Source organism: Adiantum capillus-veneris, chromosome 27 (genome assembly GCF_014529385.1).
Source record: "Adiantum capillus-veneris isolate H3 chromosome 27, ASM1452938v2, whole genome shotgun sequence".
Lineage (NCBI taxonomy): Eukaryota > Viridiplantae > Streptophyta > Polypodiopsida > Polypodiales > Pteridaceae > Adiantum > Adiantum capillus-veneris.
This window is the reverse complement of record NC_140957.1, coordinates 52,799,750-52,810,590: the sequence shown is the minus strand read 5'-3', so window position 1 is coordinate 52,810,590 and position 10,841 is coordinate 52,799,750. Positions and strand designations below refer to the sequence as shown.

At 40.3% G+C, this 10,841-nt stretch overlaps 1 protein-coding gene across 1 annotated transcript; it reads right to left on the bottom strand.

The window, feature by feature from the left end:
- Positions 1–253: 253 nt before the first annotated feature.
- On the bottom strand, positions 254–3,611 carry LOC147421988 (pentatricopeptide repeat-containing protein At4g13650-like). The gene has a single exon (XM_086503176.1). The coding sequence runs from the start codon at positions 3,392–3,394 to the stop codon at positions 839–841; it is 2,556 nt and encodes an 851-aa protein (XP_086359302.1). The 5' UTR covers positions 3,395–3,611; the 3' UTR covers positions 254–838.
- Between the last annotated feature and the right edge of the window lie 7,230 nt (positions 3,612–10,841).

The window sequence follows — 10,841 nt, the reverse complement described above, 5'->3', positions numbered from 1 at the left end:
CCTATCCTCCAATTCATGAGACAGTAGTTGTTTAAATACAAAAGATAGTAACGCCTCTTTGTATCAGGTTCACGTCTTTTCTCCGAGAAGAGTTCTTGTTTGGTACACGAATGCAAATAAATATTTTGTTTATTCATGGAAACCATGCCATTTTTTTAAAAAGGGTTAGATTATTCAATAATTTAGAAGGTTTCTCCCTTTGATTGGTCTTGTCATGTAAGGTTGTGTGTAATCTTATATAAAAAGCCGAGGGTATAATATTTTTTCAATTAAAAATCTTAAAAACGTAAAATAGGGGGTCATATTTACCTTATACAAATGATATATAGGGGTCTGTAAATATGTACCTTGGGGGAGCCATTAGCACTCGGATCTTGTGAGTAAAGTTTACAAGTGGGCTCTCCCTGCAGTTGTTAAAGCTTTACCGGAAGGGGTGCCTAGTTGAGGAGCGAGAGCATTGTAGTGGGGAACTCAACCTCACTATGTCTCATCTCATGTGTTACGTTCTCTTGCAGCTCAAGGATTTGAAGTGTTTGCATATTTGTTCCGGTTGTGTTAGTCTGTTTCCATCCTCGGCATGAGGTGCCCTCTGGTTACACACATTGGGCATCCGACCCAAGTCGAATCATCGATCATCCCAGCCGAGTCGAACCAAACTATCCATCAATCAATAGATATCCAGGGAATGTGCACTGATGGTGGTTGTTATGAGCACCACTTCTCTCTCTTTCATTCACATTAATCAGTTCAATTGTTTGATGTAGATGTGTTTGGATTATTGATGTGCTCCAGTTCTGGCAGCCAACTACTTCTTTCTCTCCATCTAGCATGTGAGTGATTACAAAATGACACCAACATGCTCAGCATCTTTACCTTGAGTCGAATACGTGCAAGTTTCCAAATCAGGATCTGCATACATGTTCATCAAGGTAAGATACGTACCAGCGTTTCCTCGATCCAGCTCAATGGCATGCGTGAACATTTGCAGCCCAAGTTCCAGATTTCTGTCTCTTCGACAAGCACTCAATACTGTATGAAATGTGACCAGATTAGGATGGCATGGCATCCATTGAGTCATTGCAATTGCCTTGTTTAACTGGCCAGCACGACTGAGAAGATCCACTATGCAAGTCAGATGCTCAAGATTTGCAATATGGCCGTAATCTTCCTGCATTGCCTTGACATACAAAAAACCCTTGTCGACTGAACCTGCATGGCTGCATGCATTCAAAATGCCCACAAATGTGAGAATATCTGGGTCTCGCGCTTCTTTAATCATTCCAACAAGCATACTAGAAATCTTGTGACATTCGCCTATTTGAGAGTACCCTGCAATCAATGCATTCCAAGCTACATCTTCTTTAGTTGGAAGCTCATCAAACACTTTTTGTGCTTCCTCAAGAAGGCCACATTTCGCATACATATCAATCAGAGTATTCCTGACAACGACATCATACTCCAAGAGAGACTTCTCCAAAATCTCACTATGGATTTCTTGACCTCTTTCGGCCAATACAAATGTTCCACAGACTTTCAAAACATATGCAAAAGTCACAGCATTTGGAGAAATGCCCTCATTCTGCATTTGCTCAAAGCTGTTAAGGGCATCATCATACCAGCCATACCTAGCATACCCTGCAATCAAAGCTGTCCAAGAAACAACATCTCTCTGTGGGAGCTCTTCCAAAACCTCCAAAGCTTTACCAAGCAGGCCGCTGCTCGTATACATGTCAAGCAATGCATTCCCAACATTAAGATCTAAATGTAAACTGCCTCTGGCAATCTCTGCATGCAACTCTAGGCCTTCCTTCACCAGCACCCTACAGGCTTTCAGAACATAGACAAATGTTACTGCATTTGGACTTGCATTCTCATGCTGCATTTGTTTAAATACTTCCAAAACTTCCTCATCACAATCATGTTTTGAATACCCTGAAATTAATATATTCCAACAAACTGTATCCCGAGCTAAGAACCGGTCGAACAATTCTTGTGCCCTCAGAAGAAACCCACAGTTTGCATACATGTCAACCAACGCATTTGTAACGATAATATCAGAGTCCAACAGCTCTTTCCTTGCAATCTCAGCATGAATTTCTTGGCCCTTGTCAGCTGCACCTATGTTACCACAAGCTTGCAAGCCGCAAACGTATGCATAAGAGTTGGGCAAAATGCCTTCCTGTTGCATTTGCTCAAATTTTTCCAGGGCTTCTTCATCATTTTCTTGTTTTGTCAGACCAGAAATCAGAGCCGTCCATGCAACAACATCTCGCACCAATAGCACGTCAAACACCTCTTTTGCTTTCACAAGCAAGCCACAACTGGCATACGCATCCACTAATGCATTGCCAACAACAGCATCTTTCTCCAGAAAACCCCTCCTCGCAACCTCTACGTGTATCTCTTGGCTCTTTTCTGCATCTCCTAAGCTGCTGCAGGCGGTCAAGCCACAAATAAATGTGACAACATCTTGAAGAATTTCCTGTTCTTGCATGAGATCGAAAATTTCCAACGCTTTCGTAGGAAACCCATGCTGAGAGTATCCTGTGATAAGAGCAGTCCATGAAAATTGGTCTCGGACAGCAAGTGTATCAAACACTTCTTGAGCTGTTGCAAGCAAGCCAAGAGTGGCATACATATCAACCAAAGAGTTGCCAATGCCAGGATCTGTATCGATTAGCCCAAATCTGACAATATCCGCATGAATCGTTAAACCCTTTCTATGATCCCCCGCACACTTACAAGCCTTCATTGCGCACACAAAAGCAGGTATAGTAGGAATAACTCCTTGCAGTTGCATCTCTTCAAAAAGGCCCAATGCTTCCCTCCCATGCCCATGTTTAACTTGCGCTGCTATCAACGTGCTCCAAGAAACAGCATCTCTTAATCGAAGCTTGTTAAATACATCCTCAGCTTTGTCAAAACAGCCAAAATTTGAGTACATGTCAATTATGGTGTTGCCAACAAAGATATTTTCTTCTAAACCCATATCAGCAATGTCAGAATGCAATTGATGACCTTTGTCGACATCCTTCAGCCTGGAGCAAAGCTTTAGTAAGGCTACAAAAGCATGCCCGCTTGGATGTAAACCAACGAGCTGCATTTCGCGATACAAAACAAAAGCATGTTCAATTTCTCCATCTTTGGCATACCCAATAATAAGTGCATTCCATGAGCATTCATGTGTCTGAGCCAATCCATCAAAGACTTGTTGAGCGTAGTGAGTGCAACCAGCTTCCACAAGTGTGGAGACTAGCAAATTTCCAAGATGATCGTCGGTAAGTAAACCACAAACCCCAATGTAGGAGCATAATCGCAAAGCATGTGCCAGATTCTTCTCTTTTCTGCACGTATGCAAGATGTAATCCCAAGCTCTTAGTGAAAGAAACTGCATCTGCCACCGCTAAGGACTAGGAGTGCTTTGTTTTCTTCTGTAACGGAGCTCGCTCGCTCGCTCTCTCTCTCTCTCTCTCTCTCTCTCTCTCTCCGCAGGCAGGCAGAGAGAGAGAGAGAGAGAGAGAGAGATCATGAATAACTCCACAGCATTAGGCCGATTAAACCATCACCACATCATGAGTTGCGTCCATCCGGCCCAAAGGTCGAAGGCACATATTTGCCTACTCTTTTTAAAGGGCAAACGCCAAGAGTTGCCTTCTCTTTTTTGCTTCTTAAAACTATTTTTGAAACTTATGCAGAAGCAAACTAGAGTGCTTCATTAGCCGCATTTTGTATTGAATTGTATCGAATCGAAAGGTCAAAGAAAACAAGAACCCAAAAGAGAAATCTTGGATGGAGAGAGAGAGAGAGAGAGAGAGAGAGAGAGAGAGCTTGTGCTTTGTTTTCCACAAATGTTATTACCTTAAGTCGACATACTCTTGTGTTTACAACACCATGATCTTCATGTCCCAATTTTGATATGGCTAAACATGTCCCTAGCTTTTTGATCGTATCAATTCGTTGATTCAATCTTGCTCTATTGTGTGCATTCTTGTCATTTGTGTGAGTGTAGTTGTGTCATTTGAAGATAGTGATGATATGGATAATTTGAAATATGTTCACTTTAAGATGTTATTCTCATTTTATGTTTGAAAAAAAAAAAAACATGCAAGTCTCCTTGCATGTAGGAGTTTGAACAGTCCTTCCCAATTTTTATAATACGAGGGAATGTGCCATTCCTACGGCAGCGTGCAATTTTTAGTGCGTTCATTTTAGTGTGTTCTCAGTGATCAAAGGTAAAATGTGGTAGTTCTTACTCACCGCACAATCAAATATCTTTTGTATGTAAATGTAAGGGAGTTGTGTCCAGGCTTCTTTAAACATTGACTACAAGGAAACATAATAACATCACGAAAATCTGAAATTTAAGTAGGACCCATAAAACATTGTTATAACTTTGAATGTTTTACAATTAAAATAAAAACCAAAATAATCTGTGAGTATTTGCATCAATCCAAGTACAATGCTATTTCATAACAAAGCTTCATCGATTTTCATGACGATGTCAACAACAAAATTTTGACTCTATATCAAAGCTTGATTGTAATAATGGAGTTGGATATATCCTGGAATCAACATAAGCTATCACCAATATTATTGTGAATATTCGTTGTCTACCTTTGAGTCCAACACTACTCATTTGCAGTGGCCATGGAGAACCTGTGGAATATTGAGTGGCCATTTGGAATGCAAGAGGTCTACTGTTTTCAACTCTGCAAACGACTTTCTCACCATGGGATGAGATGAACAAACCATTCAAAAGCCATTTAATGATCTATCTTGGCATACAAGGTAATGCCAAGCAAGACGTTTTGTTTCAATAGCCCTTGTCTAACAATATCATTGTCGCCCATATTGGAGTCCTACTAAATGTTACATGCCTTCATGGTGCAAGCATACATGATTACATCTGGAGAAACGCCCTCGCATTGCATCCGATAAAAACAGTTTAGAGCTGCTTCCCTTGCACAATCAGTGCAGTACAAGAGACGACATTCTAGACAAGAAACTTGACGAGCACTTTTTGAGCTTTTTGAAGTAAACCACATTTGGCGTATATGTCAAGCATCGCATTTCCAAGCGTGAATTCTTTTTTCAACATCTCTTGACTAAAAACATCATCGTGATTGCATTTGGAGAGATGCCATCTCTTTGTATTTGTTGTAAGCAGCCCAGAACTTTCTGGCCTTGTCTTGCTGGGCATATTCCGCAATCAGTTCACTTTAGGCAATGCCAAGCACAACTTCTTCTTTCAACAGTCCCTGACTAACAATATCATTGTGAATTTTGTTGCCCAAAACGGCGTCTTGTGTAGTGTCACATGCCTTCAAGAAAGCTTAGGCGATTGCATCTGGAGAGATGTCGTCGCTTTGCATCCGCTAAAGGCTTCTTGGTCCTACCACATTTGTCATACATGGTGACCAAGGCAGTTCCAATCATAACTATTTTTACAATAGCCCCTGACTAACGATATCATCGTGAGTTCTTTTGTCCAACCTAGTGTCTTCCCAAATTGCCAGATGCCTTCAAGATGCAAGCATAGGTGATTGCACATCTAGAGAGATGCAATCATTTTGCATCAGTTGAAAACACCCTAGAGCTTCCTGGTTCCACCCTTGTTCAGAATATCCCGCATTCAGTGCAATCCAAGGCATAATATTTTGGACATGCAACTCCTCAAGAGCTTTTTGTGCTTCAAAAAGTACACCACATTTCGCATACATGTCAACCAAGGCAATGTCAAGTACGATTTTTCGTTGCAATAGCCCCTAACTAACAATATCATAATGAATTACGTTTTCAATATTGGCATTCTACATAGGGTCAAGATGCAACACTTGAAGAAATGCCCTCATTTCACATCTACTAAAAACAGCCCATATCTTTGTGGCCTTGCCTTTGTTGAGCATATTGCATAATCATTACTAGTATGTGACCTGCGCGTTGCTGCGGCTAATTAGAAGACAGGATAATTCTGTGATACTCTCCTCCCTCATCTTTCCCCAAGGTGGCAGCATGTGCAAACATTCTCTATGCATCGATGAGGTAGTGCCAAAGATATCCTTGGATGCTTCATTATTAATTAAGATCATCCTCCAAGGCTACTATAAGTCAACTATAATAACTAACTATCAATAAGGACATCTCATATAGAAAAATGGAGGAGATGACATCTAAACTCTTTAAGAAGACAATCCAATGAAAATCCACCCACAACAATGTGTTTATCCTTTTAACCTTTTTGATTGTTGGCTGCTTTAAGTTGCTATATTGTTCCATTGAGTTGGTTATTTTGTGATTTCCATTGGTTCGCAAATGACTTAGAGGTGATACTTTTTTTTGCTCGTAGCATGGCATTGTTGTAGGATCTATAGAGGGGATGTATAGCCTTGGTGTACATGGTGTATAATTTATGAGGATTTGCAGACTTGCATATCACAAATATTCTAATCATAATTTCTAAGATTTTGTTGTTCAATTAGCCAAGAAAGCTGATGCATGAGTTCATATATATATATCACTCTCTCTTTATCTCTCTCTCAAGGCAAAAGGGGATCTTCACATACATCATTGCTCACCCTCTCTCTCTCTCTCTCTCTCTCTCTCTCTCTCTCTCTCTCTCTCTCTAACAAATCTTTAGTTTGACTTGTCAGATTGATCTCTAAGACCTTGGTTTTTTTTACATTAGATTCTTCTCATGTGTGTGTGAGTGTATACATCTCTCTCTATCTCTCTCTCTCTCTCTCTCTCTCTCTCTCACACACACACACACACACACACACACACACACACACAACATGTGTGTGTGTGTGTGTGTGTGTGTGTGTGTGTGTGTGAGAGAGAGAGAGAGAGAGAGAGAGAGAGAGAGACACACACACACACACGCATGTTGCGTGTGTGTATACACATACATATGTATGTGTATACACACACTCATGTTGTGTGTGTGTGTGTGTGTGTGTGTGTGTGTGTGAGAGAGAGAGAGAGTTTGCAAAGTGTGCTCTTGATGGAAGAGCATATCTTTCTGAGGGTACTGTCATCCTATCTCCATTTCGCTTACCATGGAAAAATTTTAATCCTTTAAGAGTGAATTTTCATTTGGGTTTTGGTTTTTCCAATTTGCCATGTGGCTAGTTGTACAGTCCTAGGTTGTTTCTTCAGTGCCCTCAGAATCATCACCATTTATATTAATTCTTAGAGTTGTTTTTAAGTAGTGCAAATTAGCCTCTTCTCATTGAGAGAGAGAGAGAGAGAGAGAGAGAGAGAGATTTATTGAAGATAGAGCTTATCTTCTTCTTCTTCTTCTTCTTCTTCTTCTCTCTCTCTCTCTCCCTCTATGTATCTATATACATGTACGTGTAGTCGCGACCCATTGTTTCATCCCAAGGAAAATCCCGTTTATCATCTTTTACCAAAAATTGAGGATATTTTAACATGAGCAGTTATGAGAGTCAATCTCTTTATGATCTCTTTCTTTATCTTTCTCTCTCCGCCTATCTTCCTTTCATTGATTAGAGCATTTCTACTCTCTCTCTCTCTCTCTCTCTCTCTCTCTCTCTCTCTCTCTCTCTCCCCCAAACACCCACACATACATAGAACCTCTCTCTACTCGGGGGGGGGGGTGTGGATGTGTGTGTGCGCCAATAAAAAGATGAAAATGGTATAACTTTCTATCACCCAAGTGTGGTAGATTGGTTATGCCATTTCCCTCTTGAATAACAGGTCTTGAGTTCAACTCCTCGTCGGCTAGATCTTTAAGGTCTATTGGGATAGTTTCCTACGACGTTAAAACTCTCTTCTTCTCGTGTGTGTGTGTGTGTGTGTGTGTGTGTGTGTGTGTGTGTGTGTGTGTGTGTGTCCCAATAAAAAGAGGAAAATGGTATAACCTTTCTATCACCCAAGTGTGGTAGATTGGTTATGCCATTTCCCTCTTGAATAACAGGTCTTGAGTTCAACTCCTCGTCGGCTAGATCTTTAAGGTCTCTTGGGATAGTTTCCTACGACGTTAAAACTCTCTTCTTCTCGGGTGTGTGTGTGTGTGTCAATAAAAAGAGGAAAATGGTATAACCTTTCTATCACCCAAGTGTGGTAGATTGGTTATACCATTTCCCTCTTGAATAATAGGTCTTGAGTTCAACTCCTCGTCGGCTAGATCTTTAAGGTCTATTGGGATAGTTTCCTACGACGTTAAAACTCTCTTCTTCTCGGGGGTGTGTGTGTGTGTGTGTGTGTGTGTGCCAATAAAAAGAGGAAAATGGTATAACCTTTCTATCACCCAAGTGTGGTAGATTGGTTATGCCATTTCCCTCTTGAATAAAAGATCTTGAGTTCAACTCCTCGTCAGCTAGATCTTTAAGGTCTCTTGGGATAGTTTCCTACGACGTTAAAACTCTCTTCTTCTTCTTCTTCTTCTTCTTCTTCTGATTGATTGATTACTGCCCCTTTAACCTCTCTCTCTCTCTCTCTCTCTCTCTCTCACACACACACACACACACACATGCGCGCGCGCGCACGCGTATGCACGTGGTTAAATTGGCCTATCTACCATCCCAAAAGGTGATTCACACAAGAAGATGTACTCCTGCTAAATCTAATAGTGGCCTGTCCATGAAATTCCTCTCTCTATCAACACTCTCTCTCTCTCTCTCTCTCTCTCTCTCTCTCTCTCTCTCTCTCTCCAGCGACATACTTGAGCTGCATCGAGAGCTATTCCATGGATGGCGGAGCTTTGCCGTAAGCAGGCAAGCCCTCCTCTCTTCACAAAAATATACTCAATGTTGGAGTTTGAGTCCTTAATGTCTCTGTCATGTACATACATGCACTCACTATAGTAACTGATAAATTGAGAGAGAAGGACACCAACACAGGTACGCAATGCTCAACAAATTTTCATGCACTTTAAGAAATGTTATAAAAGTGTCTCTTTATAGTTATTTTAATTTTTTTTTAAATACAGTTGTTTGTTTGCAAAATGCACTGATGTCGTTGTGGCAAGCTGCAATAAGTGAAAGTTTGTTATTATAGTACACCTACTGTGTTCTTGGTAGACTAGGGAAGAGAACAAATGTATAATCTTCAACACCTTAAGGCTCAGCTTAAGCTTGAGGTTATTTTGTAATTTCTTTGAGATTTAAATACATTCACTTTCTATTATGAGTTTGGCAAAAAAAAAACTTGCACATTTTTTTAAAAAATATCAATATTGGTCTTTAAAAAAACCCTTTGAAAAAACAAAACCAAATTTATCTTTAAAAATTAGATTTTTATTAAACAATAAAATATCCACAACAATTGTCATTTTTTTGTTATGTGCACTTAAGTTAGACCATTTACTTTATGTAAAGTAGAAAGCCTTTGGACTTTACATTGTCTTTTTGTTATGTGTACTTAAATGGGTTTAGTTGCTTTGTGTAAAGTAGAAAGTCTTTGATTTTCAATTCCCAAAAGTCTTTTCATTTCTTGCAATATTACTATTTACTTTTGCATTTTTAATCTTCCTACCCTTGACTTTGATTTTCAATTTCCAAAAGTCTTTTCATTTCCTGCAATGTTACTATTCACTTTTGCAGTTTTAATCTTCCTACCCTTTACTTTTGCATTTTAGAATAAAGGTCTTATAAAGTTTTCTCTTAAGTGAAGCAGTGAGTGACACATGGAGGGTCTCTTCTTCCTTTAAAAATTTTAGGTGCTTCATATATAGTATAGATGTTCAAAGAGATAACATTCTGGACATAAAGCTTCTCAAGAAAATTTTTGTGCTTTCTAAAGCACACGACATCTGGCATACATGTTGATCAAGGTAGTGCCAAGCATGACGTTCTATTTTAACAGTCCTTGTCTAACGATAGCGCAAGCAAATATAATTCTATGTCCTCGCTTTGTATCCGTTGAAAATAGCTTCCTCGCATCGTGCTTGTTGGGAATGTCCCGCGATCAATGCGTTCCAAGAGACAACATTCCAATGTCCGAGACTCGTCAAGAATCTTGGCATTGAGGGGCCAGGAAGGTTTGGATTTTTTTCAACAACCCCTTACTAACATTGTCATCATGAATTTTGTTGCCCATAACAGCGTCTTGCATAGTGCCACCCACCTTCAAGACAAAATCATTGGTGATTGCATCTGGAGAGATGGCCTCGCTTCACATTGGCTAAAACAGCCCAGGGCTTCTTGCCCTGCCACATTTGGCATACATGTGGACCAAGGCAGTGCAATCATAGCATTTCGATTTCGACATCTGCTGAGTAATAATATCATCGCGAGTTATTTTTCCCATCTCGACGTCTTCCAAATTGCTTCGCATTCAGTGAAAACAGTCGATAGCTTTTTGTGTTGAGCATATCCCGTAGTTGGTGCGTTCTAAGAGATGACGTTCCAGACAGAAAGCTCCTCAAGCAATTTTTCGCGTGTTCTCGAGAGCACCACATCTTGCATGTGTGATCATTGCTCCTACGTAGTGCCACATGCTTTCGAGATGCAAGCATAGGTGATTACACCAGGAGAAATGTCCTCACTTTGCATGTTGGAAGTAGCCAGCCAAAGCTTCTTGGACCTGTCATGTTGCGCATATCCCGCAATCATTGTGGACACCAAGACAGTGAGACATCCCTTCGCATCCACCATTGAAAGCATCACAATGTTTCCTTGTCACAGCCATAACGGGCATCCTACAATCAACCTGTTCCAACAGACGACACTGCAGATAAAATGCTCATTGCCCTTGACTAGCAGTCTCATCATCAATATTTGAAGATTTGATGTATGTGATTTCATTTGAAGAAAAGACTTCCATCCATATCTAGATATTACAGCCCATGCTTCCTTGGTACATCCATGTTGAGCATA